This window comes from Melopsittacus undulatus, chromosome 10, assembly GCF_012275295.1.
Source record: "Melopsittacus undulatus isolate bMelUnd1 chromosome 10, bMelUnd1.mat.Z, whole genome shotgun sequence".
Classification (NCBI taxonomy): domain Eukaryota; kingdom Metazoa; phylum Chordata; class Aves; order Psittaciformes; family Psittaculidae; genus Melopsittacus; species Melopsittacus undulatus.
In genome coordinates this window covers 5,310,456-5,331,013 of record NC_047536.1, presented here as the reverse complement: position 1 = coordinate 5,331,013, position 20,558 = coordinate 5,310,456, and the positions used below count along the sequence as shown (strand labels likewise).

The window sequence follows — 20,558 nt, the reverse complement described above, 5'->3', positions numbered from 1 at the left end:
TCAGCTGCTCGGAAAGCCTAATTTAAAGTCGTCTGCAGAATCCTCTTCACCAAAGCGAAGGATGAAGGTGAGACCGTCAGCGCAGGGCAAGGCAGCCACCGGGTGGATCATGCTATTGATCGCGCTGCTGCCGCTGTGCTGCCGGGCAGCGCAGGAGAGGCTCCGTTACGCCATCCCTGAAGAGCTGGGCAGAGGCTCGCTGGTGGGGCCGCTGGCACGGGACCTGGGTCTGAGCCCGGCGGAGTTGCCGGCACGCAAGCTGCGGATAGTCTCTGGTGACGAAAAGCAATACTTCAACCTCGGGGAAGAGAGTGGAAATCTGCGGGTAAAGGATAGGATAGATCGAGAGAACATCTGCGGGGCCGTGTCACCCTGTGTCCTCAATTTGGAGGCTGTCGTGGAAAACCCTTTCAATATCTTTCATGTTGGCATTACTATCCAGGATATCAACGACAATGCTCCACAGTTTGACAGGGAATTTGTTGACATAGAAGTGATCGAGTCCACCGCTTCCTGGGGCCAGGTTTCCCCCTAGGCAGTGGCAGAGACCCCGACATCGGAACTAACTCATTACAAACTACCAACTTACCCCCAACCCTCTCTTCTCTCTTGTAGTAAGGGAGAGTCCTGACGGGACGAAATATGCGGAACTGGTATTGGAGAAAAGCTTAGATCGAGAAAAACAGAGAAATCACCTTTTGATATTGACGGCTGTGGATAGTGGGAATCCAGTCCGATCTGGGACCGCCCAGATTAATATTTCTGTGACAGATGCAAATGACAACCCGCCGGTATTCACCAAAGAGGTCTACAAGGTTCAACTTCAGGAAAACCTGCCAGAGGGCTCTTTAGCTTTTCAGGTGAAAGCTACCGATAGAGACGAAGGTACAAATGCAGAAATTACCTACACTTTCAGTGACATTGCAAACGGTGCTCGCCAGCTCTTCAGTCTAGACTCGAGAACAGGAGACGTGAAGTTAACAGGCCACTTAGATTATGAAGAAGGAAAATACTATGAAGCGAGTGTTGAAGGCAAGGATGGGGGTGGACTGAGTGCTCATGCCAAAGTCCACATAAACATTCTAGATGCGAACGACAACGCACCAACACTTTCCCTCCTGCCTATCTTGAATCCTATACCCGAAGACTCGGTCCCGGGCACAGTTGTAGCTGTGGTCAATGTCCGCGACAGAGACTCGGGAGATAACGGAAAAGTGAGCTGCAACATTGACGGCGGTATGCCCTTCAGACTAGAATCGTCATCAGGGAACACCTATAAACTAATAATAGCCAGTGCCTTGGACAGAGAAAAGATCTCTGCTTACAATATCACAATCAGGGCCAGGGACGGGGGCAGCCCGGCGCTCTCGAGCAGCACGGTGCTGGTGCTGGAGGTGTCGGACGTGAACGACAACGCGCCGGTGTTCGAGGAGGCCGCCTACAGCGCCTACGTGGCGGAGAACAACGCGGCGGGGGCGCTGGTGCTGCACGTGAGCGCGCGGGACGCGGACGAAGGCAGCAACGGGCGCGTGAGGTACTCGATGGAGGGCGGCAGCGCGGGCGCGGCGCCGTACGTGTCGGTGGAGGCGCAGAGCGGCGCAGTGTACGCGCAGCGCTCCTTCGACTACGAGCAGTGCCGCGAGTTCGCGGTGGTGGTGCGGGCGCAGGACAGCGGGGAACCTGCGCGGAGCTCGACGGCGACGGTGCGCGTCTTCGTGTTGGACCGCAACGACAACGCACCGCGGGTGCTGTGGCCGGCGGTGGCGGGCTCGGGGACAGGCCAGGCTGCAGCCTCAGTAGCAGCCCCGTTCGAGATGGTGCCGCGGTCGGCCGAGGCCGGGTACCTGGTGGCCAAGGTGGTGGCGGTGGACGCGGATGCGGGCCGCAACGCCTGGCTGTCGTACGAGCTGGTGCAGGCTTCAGAGCCGGCGCTGTTCCGCGTGGGGCTGCACAGCGGCGAGGTGCGCACGGCGCGGGCCGTGTCGGAGAGGGACGCGGCGAAGCAGAGGCTCGTGGCCGTGGTGAAGGACCACGGGCAGCCGGCGCTGTCGGCCACGGCCACGCTGCACGTGGTGCTGGCCGAGAGCTTGCAGGAGGCGCTGCCGGAGCTGAGCGAGCGGGCGGCGGGCGCCGATTCGGCGGCGGAGCTGCAGTTCTCCCTCGTGCTGGCGTTGGCTCTCCTGTCCGCTCTCTTCCTGCTGAGCGTGGCGCTGGCCGTGCTGGCAAGGGGCCGCCGTGCCGGGCCGCCCGCTGTGCTGCACTGCCTGGGTGCGCAGCGCTTCTCCGGGACCGCTGGCGCCGCCTTCCCTGCCGACTTCTGCGAGGGCACCTTGCCCTACTCCTACAACCTGTGCGTGGCGCCCGGGCGCGCCGTCGCCGAGACCGCTTGGCCACCGCCGCCGCTTCCCAGCCTGCCCGTGGAGGAGCTTCTCGGCGCTGAGCCCTGCGGGGAGCAGAGCCTGATCAGCAGCGCTGGCGCTGGAGAGCCGCCCGCGAAGCCCGACGCACCGCAGGTATGTAAGCCCGTGATGTCCTTGTTTCGGACTCTTTTCCGAGTCGATTCTGTGCCGTTATTCGTCATAGCCCTGCCTGCGAGGAGGCTCCTCGTGCTGATCTCCGTTTCCACGAGCGCTGTCTCGTGGCTTTTTATGGTAGCAGGCACTGTGGATTGGCACTTCCCGTGTCACCAGGAGAGAGATTTTTCTCTTGCGTTTGTGTAGTTTTCCACTGGTAGTAATAAGTCGATGATGGTATGTCTATGTTCATCAGGAGCTGAGTTTCAGTGGAGAAATTTACGAAATTTGCACTTTAGAAAGTAATATGCGTTAATCATGGTTCAGAGGAACTCTTTGTGTTCTGATGATCTTTGTGTCTTTCTGAACCTCTGTCCTTTTTCTGCCGGGTTTCGCGGGGTGGAGGAACGGGGATGGCTGCTCCATGAGTCCTTGAAGGAAAGAAGGAACAAGGCAACCCCCTTTCATTTGGAGTCAGGCAGCTTGCGGTTTCACTTCTTGGTGGTTGTAGGCTTAGCTTCAGCTAAGGAGTGTTTTCTATTAATCTTGTGTTCAGGAAATGTAATGGTGAAAGTGTATTCTCGCCGGGCAGAATAAGATCCTCGAAATCAGCATGGCAGGGTCGGGAAAATGGGGTTGACATTTGGTGTAGAAAATTTTTCCTCCCTGACTGCTTTTTCCCAAAGCGATGGGCTTGCGCCTGCGTGACAGCTGAACGTAACCGCCTTTGTTAATGCTGTTTCCGTGTTGGACTCCCAAAGGAAACGTGCATGTGGCTCCATGACTAGAAAAGCAACATATTGATTCTCCGTCTCTGCCATGTGCTCTCTCATATTTCGAAGGAAGGTTGATGCAGAAATGGCAGCTTAATTTTGTCCATGCATTATTGCTCTGAGTTATTTGTGCAGTTATTTCTTTTTTATTGTGCCCTCATTTTCTGCCTTTCTTGATCTGTTTTTTTTTTTAAACGGGATTTATGTTGCTTAATCTGATCTCAAAAAGAAAAAGAAAAAATGTGATGTTTTGTATGTCATAGCCTCTTTTCTTTTTATAACACCATAAAGAGCTGTACTTTCATGTAATGTTTAGCGTGTGTTTAACGCTTTCTGCTTGGTTTTGGTGGGTTTTTTCTTCTAATGACCCCGACAGAGATCGTGTGTACATCCCTGCTTGCTGCTGAGTTACTCTAGAACAGAGCACCGTGTCCTAAGTTTAAGCACAGCCTGTAGTGTCAGGCTGTAATGAAAAATTCGCAGGTGATGGTGGCCGGAAGGGGAGCAATGCAGGGTGGTCCAGAGCAGTCTCCGGAGTGCAGGGAAAGGAAAATAATTCCAGAGGAAACAGCTGTATTTGTTCTTGTAGATGGCAAAAGTGCCTGTGGTGAGCTACAGCTCATAAGTCTCTGTATGTCATATGAAGAGAACTTTATATCTGTATTATATTACCTTTTCTTAACTATTGTTCCTTGTGGTAAAAGTAGCAGAACCATGGAAGGTCTCTTATTTCTGTCTCGATAGGATCCCCTCAAGGATCACAAAGGGAGTGGCTTGAGAAAAAGCTGAGACCCTGTAAAACTGCAGGTCCAGTGTCAACAGCCATCACATACATAGGCTCTGTTGGAGGTTCCTGCCATTCAACTTATGCTAAATAAAACATTAGTCCTGTGGTAAGGTCTTATTTGAAATGAGCTCTGCTGATGCTGGGTGTTCACAAGGCAGAAAAAAAAACACACACACACACACACACAAAAAAAAATACAAACCACAAAAACCCAACCAATAAAATTATTTTCATTTACAATCACGGCATGTGGTCAGTGATGGCTCTTCAAAATGGTAGAGGTGTGGTGAACATTTGTTTTAGTTCATCACACATTCAGGCTCAGCTGAGGAGCATGTTCTATGAAGCTTCTATTGTCTGAAATGTTATGAGTCATTAACGGATCCTTAATATTTAGAATTAAAATCATAGACTCTACATGATGCAATTGGGCAAATGGGGGTTGATGCTTCATGTTGGAAATTTTTCCTTTCTGAAATATGCATGGTTTCTCAATGAAAGGGGCAGTTACGGGTTGTTCCTCCCTGATAAAGGGGAAGAGTGTCACCCATGTTTTGGGGTAAGGCTTCTGCAGAAACTGTGGTAGAAATAGGATAGGTTAATTTGTACAGGCACTGTTTCTCTGTGCAGTTATTTCTCTTTGGTTTGGGCTTTTATTTTGGTTGGATTGTTTGTTTGGGGTTTGGTTTTGGGCCTGTTTTTTTCCTCCTTCTATCCCAGGTGGTAGTTTTGTTATCTTTATTGCTGGTAGCAGGACTTTTCTTAGTGCAGAGCTTTGTATTTTATCAGGTGACAAGTCGTTTCTCATTTTGTCCCCTGCCATGTGTAATACTAGTTTCCCGTCAGCCCATGGCTCTCCTGACACATTGTATTATTAGCAGATGAAAGTTTGCTCTTAACAGGATCAGGGGTCTTCCCAGCCAGAACTTGCTTGGCTAGTGTGAGATTCTCTATACATACGGAACAGTAACAATCCCGGGTATAACTCTGGTGCTCATTTTTTCTATTCTTCTCAACCTTTATGTTTCTCCATGATAATGTGGTAAGCAACGAAATGTCTTTGCATTTGCCTACGTTCTGATCTTTCTGTGTAGCTGGTGGAGGAAGGGGCTGGGTAACAACTGTTTCCCTGACAATGTCCGTCTGCCTGTTATGAAGATAAAGGAGAATCCTAAACCTTGTTATCAGATATTGATGTGAAGGCTGTGCCATGATGGTGGTGCATGGGGTAAAGAAGTGATCTGGGCAACTGTCCCCTGGATGTCATGTGCTTGCAAATTATGAGGGTCAAAGAACTCAAGTTGTAAAGGGTTGGAGAAGAGAGTTTGTGGACCTGTGCTTGAGGGGCTGTTGAAGGGCACAAGAGACTCAGTTTGCTTCATTCCCTTTTTAGTGCCCAGTAAGATACATTGAGAGTTTTATCTTCCCAAAGACTGTTTGCTAGAAGACATGTTATTCCAGCTGTATGAGGAGTCTCTTTTGTGTTGGTAGGTTGTTGTGGCATTCTTATTAACAGCTGAATTATGTACTTATGAAATGTGTCATAACAGGAGCTTTGAGAGGAGGCAATGGTCTTTCCATTGCCTACTGAATACCTGGATTATATACCTTCTCTAAGTGACATAATGTAGAACAGCATGCTGTGATCCCTTCCTTTTTGCATGTGTTAATTTCTTGCCTTATTGTGATGAGCTGAATGTGGGATGTTATCTCTGATAATGTGTGTGAAAGATGAGAAATGTTACTTTCCCATACATGCTTTTCATGCTTACAGCTGTAAAAGTAAAGGCTTTCATAGACATGTTTCTTTAAAATGTCACTGGAAGAAATGCTTTTGCTCGTCATATACACATGGTGAGAAGTCAAATATCATCCATGGTAAGGAGACCTTCTCTGTTCATCTTTTCTCTCAGTGAAGTGGGGATCTGTTACAGGCTGTCCAAAGATGAAGACCAGAATGACGAGGCCTTCTATAGAAAAATAGGAGCAGCCTCATGTCCATAAGTGCTGTTACTTATGGGGGACTTCCATCATCCAAATATCATTGGGGGTCAACAGAGCAGGGAAAATGCATTAGTGACAAATTCCTCCTCCAAGGGACAGAGTAGCCATTGAGGAGAAGGCCTATGCTGGACCTTGTCCTCACCAACAAAGAGGTGCTGGTGGGGAATATGAAGCTCGAGGGCAGCCATGGCTGCAGTGATCATGAAATGCTGGAGTTTGAGATCCTTACATGGTGAGAAGGGCCCACAGCAAGCTGGCTACCCTGGACTTCAGGAGAGCAGACATGAGAGCAGGTATTGGTGCCCAGTAAGATCAATGGAGCAGATCATCCAGGAAATCTCACTAAAGCACATGGAAAACCAGGAGGTGATTGGTGAGAGACAACATGGCCTCCCTAATTGTAAATTGTGCCTAAGAAATATGGTGGTCTTCTACAACAAGGTTACAGCATGGGTGGATAAAGGCAGAGTGAATGATGTCATCTATGTGGATCTGGGAAAATAATTTGATGCTGTTGCACACAAGATCTTTGTCTCAACACTAGAGATACATGGGTTTGACAGATGGACCACTTTGTGGATAAGGAATTGGGTGGATGGTCCCACTCAAAAAGTTGTCAACAGCTCAGTGTCCATGTGGACACCAGTGATGAGTGGCATTCCTCAGGGATTGCTGTTGTCACAGCTCTGATCAACATTTTTGTCAATGACAATGGACAATGGAATGGACTGCACCTTCAGCAAGTTTGTTTATGACACCAAAGTAAGTGGTGCACTTGACATGCTGGAGGGAAGGGATGCCATTCAGAGGGACCTTAACAGGCTTGAGAGATGAACATGTGAGAACCTCATGAAGTTCAACAGGGCCAAGTTCAAAGCTCTGCCCCTGGGTCATGGCATTTCCAAGCACAAATACAGGTTGTTGGAGAATGGATGAGAGAAGCCCTGAGTAGGAAGACTTGAGGCTGTTGGTCGATGAGATGCTGTTATGGTTTAAGCTCTGCATGACACAGCTGTGCTGAGAAGTTGTCTCTACAAAGTTTATGTTACTTGAAATGTTATGAGTAAGTAATGGTGAAGGGGGATCCTTAAGACTCAGCGGGGAGGCTCTTGCTCTTCAACTTGCTCTGCATGAGCTGGTACATACGAGGTGAACTCTGCTGATAATGGGTGTTCATAAGACTGAAAAAAAAAAAGTCTTTTTTTTTTTTTAGTTTTCCACGCAGAGCAAGACATTAGTGATGGCACTTTGTCAGACGATCACACTCAGCTAGGAAGTTTTCTCTACAAAACTTGTGCTCTTTAAAGTTGCGTGCAATAGTAATGGTTAAGAAGAGACCCATTATGTGCTGAAAGGCCTTTCTGAACTCAGTCTTTTTTGACCTGTGTGCCCTGGTTGTGGGAATGAGAAGCGCTGGTACATGTGCTCATGAAGGAATGAAGGAATGGGGTAAGCTCCTTCCATTCAGAGCAGGCAGATAGAGGTGGCACTTCCTGACTAGACATCGGTTGCAAGTTCAGCTGAGAACTTCTGACCACGAAGATTGTGGTTTTTGAGGTGTAATGACTGAGTAGCAGTGAAGGCAGATCATCGTTGTGCAGGGTGAGATCCCCTAACTCTACAGAATGGGACAGGAAACTGGGGTCGATGCTTAACATTTGGGATTTTTCCTTCCAGATCGCTTGTTCACAAAGCTATGGACTTTGACTTGGCTGTCAGTTTAACAAAAAGGCTTTGGCTAATGCAGTTTCAGTGCTAGACTCCCAAAGGAAAGGTGTGTGGCTCCATAAAAACCCATGATGAATGTTCCTCCCTTCAGGGATGTGTCCTCCTGTATTTTGATGCAGGGTTGTTGCAGAAACGGCAGCAGTATTTGGATGGGTTAATTTTCTCTGAGCTTGATTTCTTTGTTTTCTTTGTGAGGTTATTAATGGTTTGTCTTCCATCCTGGGTGGCAGTTCCCTTTTTAACGTTCCTCATCTGTCTTTTCTACAGAGGCATAGAATGGAATCTAAATCCGAAAAGCGATGGCTGTTTTTCTGAACCTGAATTCTTTACCTATTCGTTTCCCCCCCCCCCCCCCCCCCCCCCCAAAAAATAATTCCAGGTGCTTTATCCGGGTTTAATGCTAAGGGTGTGCTATGTGCGTAGAGGTGTTATTTTTTTCTAATGGACCCGAACAGAGAACGTGTGCATTGCTTCCTGTTGCAGAGTTACTCTAGAATGGAGCTCCAAGTTCTAAGCGTGTGACCTGTAATGTCAGACTGCAACTGAGGGAAGAGACTGTGCCTGTGGACAGATTGGCTCACAATAAACTCCATATCATGTGAAGAGAAATTTATAACATTTATGTCATCCTGGGGGAAAAAAAAAAAAAAAAAAAAAAAAAAAAAAAAGAGTACTGAATCTAAAAAAAAAGGATTTAATGCATTAGAAGTAGCCGAGCCAAGGGAGTAGTGTTGTGTGTGCCTGAGCAGGATCACCACGAGGATCACGGACGAGCTCGTGTAGGGAGCAGCCAAGGCAGGAGATCACCGTTGACAGGGACCTGATGGCAGTTCCGTGTCGCCTGTGCCGTCCCCGCGAGTTTACCGTAGACAAAGCCCAGTGGGCAATGCTGCAGTGCCGGGAGGAGGCTGCGGGTGCCGCTGTTGACCGATGAGGAAAGAGAGGAAGGTCGGAGCGCTGCCGGCAGCCCCACCCGCTGCGGCACGGCTCGGTCTCTCCCTAGCCGGCTGTGCCGGCCGCTGGGCTGTCAGTGAGCGTCTCTGAGGTGCAGAGCCGTGCTGCAGTGAAACGGAAGGGGCAGGCGGCAGTAGCCGGCACCGGCGACACGGGCAGGGAGTCGTAAGGAAGCCAAAATAGGAGCAGTGGTCGGGGGCGTGGAGCTGCCTGCAGTTCTGCGGAAAAGAGATGGCCGCGGCGGGGAGGCGCTGGGGCCGGCGGGAGCGAGCTCTGCTGTGGACCGTCCTGGTGGCGGCGTGGGACGCGGCATGGGGGCAGCTGCGCTACTCAGTTCCCGAGGAGCTGCCCAAGGGCTCGTTCGTGGGCGACGTGGTCAAAGACCTGGGGCTGGAGCTGCCGGCGATGCGCGACCGCGGGGTCCGCCTCTTGGATAAAGGTAGGACACAGTATTTCGCTCTTCACGGGAAGACTGGCCATTTGGTGACGGCGGAGAGGATAGACAGGGAGCAGCTATGCGACAGTGTGTGGCAATGCATGCTGCGGTGTGAGGTGATCGTGGAGGGAGAAATGAAGGTTTACAAAATAGAAGTAGAGATCACAGACATTAACGACAATGCGCCCAGCTTCCAACAAGAAGAAAATGAGCTGAAAATGAGCGAGATTACAGCCCCTGGCTCGCGGTTTCCCTTGGCAGAGGCTCACGACGCGGACTTGGGGCCGAATTCCCTGCAGCACTACGAGCTGAGTGGCGACGAACACTTCTCGCTGGCCGTGCAGGCGGGTCCCGGCGGGGATCAGCGTCCCGAGCTGGTGCTGGCGAAGGCACTGGACCGTGAGGAGGCGGCGTTCCACGAGCTGGTGCTGAGGGCGAACGACGGGGGAGAGCCGGCGAGGACGGGCACGGCTCGGATCCGCGTGGTCGTGCTGGACGCCAATGACAACGCACCCGTTTTCGGCCAGACAGAGTACACGGTGCGCGTCCCCGAAGACGTGCCCGTGGGCTCAGTCCTCGTCACCGTCACTGCCGCCGACGCCGACGAGGGTGTGAACGGACACGTGAAGTACTCATTCAAGAAGATAACTGAGAAAGCCTCTAAGTTTTTCGATCTGGACACTGAGACGGGAGCTTTCAGGCTTGTGCGGAGTCTCGATTTCGAGGAAGGTAACTACTACGAACTGGAAGTGCAGGGACATGATGGCGGGGGCCTTATCGACACGGCGAAAATCGTGATCGATGTGACAGATGTCAACGACAACGCACCCGAATTGACGATGTCGTCGTCGCTCAGCGACATCGCTGAGGACGCGACGCCAGGGACGGTGGTGGCACTGTTGCACGTGCAGGACAGGGACTCGGGGGCGAACGGCGAGGTTCGATGCAGCATTGGTGAGAGTCTGCCGTTCCGCCTGGAGAAGTCCTTTGAGGAATATTACCGCGTGGTAACGGAGGGAGAGCTGGACCGCGAGAAGGTGTCGGAGTACAACGTGACCGTGCGGGCAGTGGACGGTGGGTCTCCGGAGCTGCAGAGCAGCACGGTGCTGGCACTGCGTGTGCTGGACGTGAACGACAACGCACCCGTGTTCGCAGAGCCGCGCTACAGAGCCCAGCTGGCCGAGAACAACGCGGCGGGAGCGCTGGTGCTGACGGTGCGGGCTTCAGACGCGGACTGGGGACAGAACGCGCGCGTGCGGTACCGGCTGTCGGAGGGGCGGGTGCGGGGCTCTCCGCTGTCGTCCTACGTGTCGGTGCAGGCGGAGACGGGCGCGCTGTACGCGCTGCGCTCGTTCGACTACGAGGAGGTGCGCGAGGTGCGGCTGTGGGTGTGGGCGGAGGACGGCGGAGCGCCGGCGCTGAGCAGCAACGTGTCAGTGCTGCTGGAGATCGTGGACGAGAACGACAACGCGCCGCAGGTGCTGTACCCGCCAGCGGCGGCGGCTCCGTCTGCAGCGGTGTCGGGCTGGTCGGGTGTGGAGCTGGCGCCGCGGTCGGCGGAGCCCGGGGCGCTGGTGGCCAAGGTGGTGGCGGTGGACGCGGACGCGGGGCAGAACGCGTGGCTGTCGTACGAGCTGGCCAAGGCGACGGAGCCGGGGCTGTTCCGCGTGGGGCTGCACAGCGGCGAGGTGCGCACGGCGCGCTTCCCGCTGGCCCGCGACGCGGCGCGCCAGAGCCTGGTGGTGGTGGTGAAGGACCACGGGCGGCCGGCGCTGTCGGCCACGGCCACGCTGACGGTGGTGCTGGCCGAGAGCGTGGCCGAGCTGCTCTCGGAGCTGGGCAGCGCGGCGGCGGCGCCGGCCGAGCCGGCCGCCAGCCTCACGCGCTGGCTGGTGCTGGCCGTGGCGGCCGTGTCCTGCCTTTTCTTCGCCTTCCTGCTGCTGCTGCTGGCGCTGCGCCTGCGGCACTGGCGCCGCTCTCAGCTGCTGGAGGCGTCGGGCAGCGCCGCCTTGCGCGGTGTCCCGGCCTCTCACTTCGTGGGCATCGACGGTGTCCGCGCCTTCCTGCAGTCGTACTCGCACGAAGTGTCGCTCACCGCCGATTCGCGCAAGAGCCATCTCCGCTTGTCCTCTGGCAGCTTCTGTGAGACCCTCCCGGCACGTCCACTTCCCGATGAGCCTACACCGCTGCTCGGGGATGACTCTGCCATCGCTCCCTCTGTAAGTTTCTCCAAAGAGCCTTTTTCTGGCCCGCCTCCTTCACTCTATTGCTTCTCTGCCATTTCCCCGATGGTTTAGTTTTCTATGTTTCCTTTGCATCGCAGGGAGCTATGGGGACTAGGTAGTTCCAGCTGTATGGGGAGCCCTGGGTGGTTCCTCCTGTTCTTTGGTATGTTTTTGCAGTTTTGTTAATTAACATTTGAATGATGTACTTATGGCAAGTACATTGAGTGGAGCCTACAGTGTAGCTTCCACCGAGCCCCCTTTTCCTGCGTCCTTTTCCTGTCATCAGAGGATAACATTCCTCTGATGAATTTGTACACAAGCAGTAGCCATGTAAGCGCCTACATGACTCAGGACTACTGTGTCTAAGAACTGCCGTGGGAATCGTTATTTTGCCATCTAGATATCCTTGTAAGATTGTGATGTAGTTCCATTGTGATTTTATGAAGCTGTCTCCAGCCTTTCACAACCCTTTAATGTTTTCTGTGGCTCTTGCTCACATGAAGCAACCTCTGATGTTATGTCAGTGTAAAAATTGGTGTGAAAGTAGTGAATGGGAAGGAATTTCTGTTACGAATTTATTGATTTTGTGTTTGTTCTTTGAAGTAATGTGCCAGGAAGTTACAAGTTGTATGCACTGTCATGTCCGATACAGCTGCTTCTGTGAATGGTGGTTCTTGGGGGGAGATGTAAACATTGCATGAAATGTTGCAGTCACTTCTGTGTCACATTGATGTGTGTGTGATGGTATCTCTGTGCTATTATTGATGCCTGAGTCTTTAACTGACCAACTAGATACTCTTCTTATATATCTACTACAGATGAGATAATCAGAAATGGTGAGCTATAGTGCCTTCACTTCTGAAGTTTTGTTGTTTCGTTGTGGTTTGTTAGGGTTTTTTTTCCCCTTGTTTTGTCCTTCTGTTCTGAAACTAGGGCTCAGCTTGGCTGATAGTCCTTGAAAGTAGAGATGTTCCAATTATCAGGCTTAGAGAGCAGTTTCCATCCATCCCATTAAGGCATTCAGCTGCAAAGGCAAAGATTTTTATGTAATTCTGATTCCCTAAAATGTCAAGTGATTAAACTCTTCATTGTCAGCGTCTAGCCTGCGTATAGTCAAAAATGGGATATTGTCCATGGTGTGAATGAAGGCTGTGAATGCAGAGTAAGGAGAGTGACAGGTCGGCTTGGATCCATGGAAATAGATGAGTCAACATGCTTTTGTCTGAGCAAGGCTTTGTTTTCATGTCTGGTGCCAAGGCCTGTGCTATTAATGCTGTGTTCCTGGTTCCTTGTCCTGAAAGGTAAGGAGAACCCTCTGGTAAGTGAGCAGTTGCATGTGAAATAATAACTGTATATGGATTGATGATTCATGGGTAAAATGGTTGAGGGGCTGTTGAAGGGCACAAGAGACGTGGGTTACTCTTCTCCCTGTTCTGTGCCCATCCATGTTGTTAGGAAATACTTTATCTTCCCAAATAAGCTTGTCCAAAGAATTTTTTTCCATCTGTACAGGGAGCATTGGAAGGTCCTTTTTGTGTGTTTGCAGGTTGTTGTGATGTTTTTAACTGACAGCTTAATTATGTACTTATGACAGGTGCCATAAGCTTTGGGAGGAGCCAAATGATTGTTCATTCCTTACTCCAGATCTGAATTCTGTACTTATTCTAAGAGTGATTATCAAGAAGAGTATGTTATAATCCTTTTGGTTTGTATGTGTTCACTTCTTCCTTGCTTTTTCTCATGATCTAAAGGTGGGAAGTTTTTTCTAGTAACGTGTGTAAGATCAGATCTGTTATATTTGCCTGTCCCATACATGCCTTTCATGTTTGCTGCTGTGACAAGAAAGACTTTCACAGACATGTTTCCTTAAAACGTCATTGAAAGAAATGCTCTTGCTTCTCACATACACATGGTGAGAATTCAGATTTTATCCATGGTAAAGACCTTCTCTGTGCATCTTTTCTTTTGATGGAATCTGACTGCAAATTATGAAAATTCATGGCAATGATGCAAACTCTGAAGGGTTTGAGGAGAGTCTCAGGGTGTTATATGTGAGGAGGTACTGGTGCAGACATGGCATGTGTTCAGTTCCCAGGTTTATTGTGGCATACAGAAAATTATTCTGAAGGTGTCTTTTTTTCTTTCTTTTTTTTTTTTTTTTTTTTTTTTTATATATATTGCCTTGCTTGATCAGCTCTCCAAGCTGTGAGTTCATCAGTTTGCTTTCTTGTTGCATGATCAGTTTTTGATCATAGGTGTGTGCTTGACATTAAGCTTTGCAAGTCATGTATCTGCCAAGTTGACCATGTGCTGAAGTATGATGATGATGGTTTTGAGCTACTACTTTGATGACTTGGTCTTTATCAGAGCTGCATATTGCTTACACACTAGAGAACATTTCATATTGCATTGGAGTAGTGTGATGAGCAGGGAAATATCTCTGAATGTGTCCCTGATGTGATCCTTATTCTCAGTTGCATGTGTGACTTTTCTTTCAGTGTTGTCTGTCTGCAAATGTAGCTTTCCTGTTGTATAGCTTTAGGCAGAGTGAGGAATTCTGTCTGTCCAGAGACAGGGCAGATGTAAAAGTTTGCTGCAATATAATTTGAAATGTCTAAAATATGTAGAGATGGTGTAAAATTTCAATTTGTTCTTATTGTTATTTGAGGCCCAAAGTTGTGGTCCCACACATACACTTCTATTGTTGAAGGAAATTGACTTGAGAGAATAAGGCTATGATCTGTATTGTGAACTCATGTGGACATTTTACCAACTACATTCCCCTCTTGTGTGCTTACTACAGCTGGCATATTCTGAAATGTTAAGCTGTAGTTCCTTCCCATCTGCAGGTTTTCCATTCTTGCTTTGTTTTTGTCCAGGTCTAAATCTGGGCCTTATTGTCCCTGCTAGCCCCTAAACCATTCAAAGATCTTTTATACTTGTTGGGCTAGAGGAACAGTTGCCATCCATACTTTGAAGGTTTAATCTACAAAACCAAAGGTAAGTCTTTCCTATACCTGTATTTACCTAAGATGTCACAGAATTACATGCTCTTTCATGCATGGCTGACACATGGCCAAAATATTGGATGTGGTCAGTAGTGCAACTAAGGGCTAGGAAAACAAAATAAGGGGGGTGAGAGATTGGCGTGGAACCAGGAAAATAGGTGGGTCAGCATGGCTTTCATTGGGCCATGCTTTGATTTTCTGCTGGGTGCTGAGGCCTGTGCTGTATTTTGTGTGCTCCTGAGTTCCCTGTTCTGAAAGGCAACAGTAGTAGACCATTTGCATTGTAAATCAGTACATAGAGGATGATGTGTAGGCAGAATGGTTTATAAGTTCTTTGGGAAACCTCTTTATTTTTCCAAATGGTATCTCCCTGTAACATTACAATGTAGATTTTCTTCGTAGCTGTAGTTACAATTTCTTTTGGGCCTTTGTTTTCCAAAAGGTCATGGTTCTTTGCTCCAATTTTGGGCATTGTTTTTGCATTTGAAACTGTGTGTGTTGTTTTGCAGCAAATACTTCATCCACCTAAGACAGAACTGTAACTGTGAGGACAACAAAGCAGAAGCTAAAAGAGATTTCTGTTATACTGATGAATACTGAGCTGGAAAAAGAGGACCATAATAAGGTTGTTATGACTTAATGTTTTTGGGAAAAGAGCAGGCTACAGAATAGAGAACAATTGCTACGAGCTGCTGACTATTAAACTGAGCCCCATACTATGTAGTGCAGAGAAAGACTTTAGGCACACAAAGCAGCTTGAGATAGGAATGACTTCCAGGTGCTCCCAGGGATGAATTTCAATGCCCACACTGAGGAGGAAGAGTCTGAGTGCAGGTGCAGCTCCTGTATGCCCATTTGATGTTTACAGCTGGGAAGAGGAAGGCTTTCATAGGCACACAGGTGCTCACCAAGGTACACTTGCTTGTAGTGAAAGAAAGCAAAGCCATCTCTGCTGCCATCCTCAAAGTGCAGAGTGGCAGCACAGCCCAGGCATGTTTCCAGGAACAGAGTAGAGACCAGAGGGAGAATGCATACAGGGTGTCCTTCACACATTGCCCTGTAACATGTTGGCTACTCAGCTGGAGTGGTACGATTTTGACAAGTGTCCTCTCAGATGTATGAGGAAGTGTGTAACTGGACACATCCAGAGAGTTATAGTCAGTGGGTTAATGTCCAGTGAAAGGCATCAAAAACAGTTTTGACAGGGTTTGCTGGCAGGTTCAAACCTCAGTGAATTCCAGGTGCTCTTGGACACAAGTCTTCAAGACTGAGTTGTGACAAAGCAACTCTCTCTTCCAGGACTCCAGTATTTACCTCGTTTGTACGAGTCAGAGCTTTTCATTTTGTTTATTAAGGATCATGAACGTCAGAGATTTGAGCTTCTGCTTCATAAGAAGGAGATATGGAGAGCACTTGCACATATCTGTACTGACTGCTTACTTCTAATGGGTAACAAGTGTCCTTTAGCACTAAGGATGTTTTAATTCAAAGACTTGTGGCAAGGCAGCTGAACATCATAGCACTGAAATACCTGCCTGATGAGGTCAGATGGAGGTTTCTGTTTTCTGTAATAATCACCAGAAATCACTGAAAAGCATCCAGCTGTCCCTGCTGTCCTTGGAGGGGCAGGACAGGTGAGGGGACTTTTGCTAGAAGCTCACCAAATCAAAGCAATGGAGGTATGAAATCAATTATAATGGCAGATCTTGGATTTTTTGGTTCACCAAGAGCACTGAAGGTTTTTCTGGATGGAGGAGGAATCAGTGTCAAGACGTGCACAGGGCAAAGAGCCCTTTCTTTTTCTCTGCCAGGTGTGGGCAGTGACACTGGTCTGAGTTCAAGTCCACTGCCTTTAACTCACATTTCAGCATCATTATTAATCCTTATCTAAATCAGAATCAAACCTGAGCAATTCAGAGTAAAATGAAATTCACCAACTCTGGCATAAAGTAATACTACTTTTAAAGTATTCCGCAGACACAGAAATCTTTTTTCGGTGGGTGACTGCAGCTGCTGATATGATCATGGGCACAGTCCTCTACCCAAGAACGGAAACCCAAAACCCCTGAAGCACTGCCATGACTAGGCTGCAGTGGCATCGAAGCGCCTCCAGGTGCCGCTGTTGGCCGACGTGGAGAGGCGCTGGAGCCGGAGCCGCAGCGTCCTGACCCTCCAGGCTGCTCGTTCTCCGGGCGCCGGTCAAAGCGGTAGCTGCAAGGGCAGCAGAGGCGAGAGGCGGTGCTAGGAGCAGCGGAGTCAGAGTCGGCACCGAGCTTGCTGCTCTCCGGCAGACCCTGCGCTCGCAGCGGAGAGGAGCTGGAATCGAGGGAAGGCAGCGGCAGGAGGGAGGAGCGCGGCGAGCTCTGCGAGAATGGCGGGCAGGCAGAGCTGGCGGCCAGCAGCCGGGCGAGTGCTGCTGCCCGCTTTGCTACTGTGCTGGTGCTGCCGGGCGGCAACGGAGCGGCTCCACTACACCATTCCCGAGGAACTGGCCAGAGGCTCGCTGGTGGGGCCGCTGGCGCGGGACCTGGGGCTGAGCCCAGAAGAGCTGCCGGCACGCAAGCTGCGGCTAAGTGCCGAGAAGCAATACTTTACCGTGAGCGGGGAGAACGGGAACCTGTACGTGAGCGAGAGGCTGGACCGGGAGGAAATGTGCGGCGAGTCGGCGACCTGCTCCGTCAGCTTCGAGGCGCTGGTGCAGAAACCCACTTAACGTTTTCCACATTGACGTGGCCATTCATGACGTAAACGACAACTCGCCGGCCTTTAGCAAAGATATTCTTGACATAGAAATTGGTGAATGGGTCCCTCCCGGTACTTCTTTTCCGATGGAGATGGCCCGAGATATGGACGTAGGCAGCAACTCGCTGCTGACTTATCAGCTCACTATCAACTCGTTCTTTAGCCTGGCTGTCAAGGACAGCCCCCGTGGAAAGAAGCAGCCGGAATTAGTCCTTGAGAGAGCGTTAGATAGGGAGAAACAGAGCTCTTTTCAACTAGTGCTGACAGCGATAGATGGCGGAGATCCTGTGAGGTCCGGCAGTGTCCAGGTTCGTGTCAATGTGACGGATGCCAACGACAACGCGCCCGTTTTCAATAAAAGCGTCTATGAGGCGCGAATGTGGGAGAATCTGCCTGCGGGATCGCTTGTGCTGCGGGTGCACGCCACCGATGCGGGACGCGGGCTCTAACGGGGCATGTCTCCTACACCTTCGGCAACGTCCCGGCTGACGTCCGCTCGTTGTTCAGCATCGACAGTGTCACTGGCGAAATCAGGACGTCGGGACATATCGACTTCGAACAGAAGACCAAATACAGCTTTGGACTGGAGGCGAAAGACGGCGGCGGGCTAAGCGGTTACTGCGAAGTGCAGATAGACATAAGCGACGAGAACGACAACGCGCCCGAAATCACGGTGCTGTCGGTGTCGAGCCCTGTGCCCGAGGACGCTCCTGCCGGAACGGTGGTGGCCGTGCTGAACGTGAAAGACCCGGACTCTGGGGAGAACGGTCAGGTATGGTGCGAACTGTTGAATGAGGAGCCGCTGTCGCTCGTGGCGTCGTCCAGTGGCTCGTACAAAGTGGTGACGGCGAGCGCGCTGGACCGAGAGCAGGCGTCTGAGCACCGGGTGACGGTGGTGGCGAGGGACCGGGGAAGCCCGGCGCTCTCGAGCAGCACGGTGCTGGTGCTGGAGGTGTCGGACGTGAACGACAACGCGCCGGTGTTCGAGGAGGCCGCCTACAGCGCCTACGTGGCGGAGAACAACGCGGCGGGCGAACTGGTTTTGCACGTCAGGGCGCGGGACGCGGACGCAGGCAGCAACGGGCGCGTGCGGTACTCGCTGGAGGGCGGCAGCGCTGGCGCGGCGCCGTACGTGTCGGTGGATGCGCAGAGCGGCGCAGTGTACGCGCAGCGCTCCTTCGACTACGAGCAGTGCCGCGAGTTCACGGTGGTGGTGCGGGCGCAGGACAGCGGGGAACCTGCGCGGAGCTCGACGGCGACGGTGCGCGTCTTCGTGTTGGACCGCAATGACAACGCACCGCGGGTGCTGTGGCCCGTGGCGGCCACAACAGCAGCCGCAGCCCCATTTGAGGTGGTGCCGAGGACGGCCGAGGCCGGGTACCTGGTGGCCAAGGTGGTGGCGGTGGACGCGGATGCGGGGCGCAACGCCTGGCTGTCGTACGAGCTGGTGCAGGCTTCAGAGCCGGCGCTGTTCCGCGTGGGGCTGCACAGCGGCGAGGTGCGCACGGCGCGGGCCGTGTCAGAGAGGGACGCGGCGAAGCAGAGGCTTGTGGCCGTGGTGAAGGACCACGGGCAGCCGGCGCTGTCGGCCACGGCCACGCTGCACGTGGTGCTGGCCGAGAGCTTGCAGGAGGCGCTGCCGGAGCTGAGTGAGCGGGCGGCGAGCGCCGATTCGGCGGCGGAGCTGCAGTTCTCCCTCGTGCTGGCGCTGGCTCTCCTGTCCGCTCTCTTCCTGCTGAGCGTGGCGCTGGCCGTGCTGGCAAGGGGCCGCCGTGCCGGGCCGCCCGCTGTGCTGCACTGCCTGGGTGCGCAGCGCTTCTCCGGGACCGCTGGCGCCGCCTTCCCGGCCGACTTCTGCGAGGGCACCTTGCCCTACTCCTACAACCTGTGCGTGGCACCCGGGCGCGCCGTCGCCGAGACCGCTTGGCCACCGCCGCCGCTGCCCGTGGAGGAGCTTCTCGGCGCTGAGCCCTGCGGCGGGCGGAGCCTGATTAGCAGCGCTGACGCTGGAGAGCCTCCCGCGAAGCCCGACGCACCGCAGGTATGTAAGCCCGTGATGTCCTTGTTTCGGACTCTTTTCCGAGTCGATTGTGTGCCGTTATTCGTCATAGCCCTGCCTGCGAGGAGGCTCCTCGTGCTGATCTCCGTTTCCACAAGCGCTGTCTCGTGGCTTTTTTATGGTAGCAGGCACTGTGGATTGGCACTTCCCGTGTCACCAGGAGAGAGATTTTTCTCTTGCGTTTGTGTAGTTTTCCACTGGTAGTAATAAGTCGATGATGGTATGTCTATGTTCATCAGGAGCTGAGTTTCAGTGGAGAATTTTTCTCTATGAAATTTGCACTTTAGAAAGTAATATGCGTTAATCATGGTTCAGAGGAACCCCTTGTGTTCTGATGATCTTTGTGTCTTTCTGAACCTCTGTCCTTTTTCTGCCGGTTTTCGCGGGGTGGAGGAACGGGGATGGCTGCTCCATGAGTCCTTGAAGGAAAGAAGGAACAAGGCAACCCCCTTTCATTTGGAGTCAGGCAGCTTGCGGTTTCACTTCTTGGTGGTTGTAGGCTTAGCTTCAGCTAAGGAGTGTTTTCTATGAACCTTGTGTTCAGGAAATGTAACGGTGAAGGTGTATTCTCGCCGGGCAGAATAAGATCCGCGAAATCAGCATGGCAGGGTCGGGAAAATGGGGTTGACATTTGGTGTAAAAAATTTTTCCTCCCTGACTGCTTTTTCCCAAAGCGATGGGCTTGCGTCTGGGTGACAGCTGAACGTAACCGCCTTTGTTAATGCTGTTTCCGTGTTGGACTCCCAAAGGAAACGTGCATGTGGCTCCATGACTAGAAAAGCAACATATTGATCCTCCGTCTCTGCCATGTGCTCTCTCATATTTCGAAGGAAGGCTAATGCAGAAATGGCAGCTTAATTTTGTCCATGCATTATTGCTCTGAGTTATTTGTGCAGTTATTTCTTTTTTATTGTGCCCTAATTTTCTGCCTTTCTTGATCTGTTTTTTTTTTTTTTTAAACGGGATTTATGTTGCTTAATCTGATCTCAAAAAGAAAAAGAAAAAATGTGATGTTTTGTATGTCATAGCCTCTTTTCTTTTTATAACACCATAAAGACCTGTACTTTGTTTAATCTTCCCAAAAGAGTGTTTGCTAGAAGACATGTGCGATGGAGGTATTACTTTTCTTAATGGATCCGAACAGAGAATATGTGCACTGCTTCCTGCTGCTGAATTACTCTAGAATGGAGCCCCAAGACCTAAGCGTGTGACCTGTAATGTCGGACTCACAACTGGTGGGAGAGGCTGCGCCTGTGGACAGATTGGCTGTTAATAAACTGCATATCATGTGAAGAGAAATTTATAACTGTACTATGTCATCCTGGGGAA

At 51.2% G+C, this 20,558-nt stretch overlaps 3 protein-coding genes across 3 annotated transcripts; all 3 read left to right on the top strand.

Annotated features, from left to right (window-relative positions):
- The first annotated feature begins 76 nt into the window (after positions 1–76).
- Positions 77–8,928, top strand: LOC117436745 (protocadherin gamma-B1-like). Its single transcript, XM_034066954.1, is given in 4 exon segments — positions 77–502; positions 505–574; positions 577–2,513; positions 8,809–8,928. Coding segments are annotated over 4 exon segments (2,520 nt in total). The 5' UTR covers positions 77–109.
- Positions 8,929–8,959: 31 nt separating this feature from the next.
- Positions 8,960–16,673, top strand: LOC101870212 (protocadherin gamma-A5). The gene is made up of 2 exons (XM_034066953.1): positions 8,960–11,414; positions 16,515–16,673. Exons 1-2 carry the CDS (start codon positions 8,991–8,993, stop codon positions 16,671–16,673), a joined length of 2,583 nt encoding a protein of 860 aa, XP_033922844.1. The 5' UTR covers positions 8,960–8,990.
- A 28-nt stretch (positions 16,674–16,701) lies between these two features.
- Positions 16,702–19,734, top strand: LOC117436744 (protocadherin gamma-B2-like). The gene is given in 4 exon segments (XM_034066952.1): positions 16,702–17,129; positions 17,131–17,604; positions 17,607–19,211; positions 19,729–19,734. Coding segments are annotated over 4 exon segments (2,415 nt in total). The 5' UTR covers positions 16,702–16,799.
- The last annotated feature ends 824 nt before the right edge of the window (positions 19,735–20,558 follow it).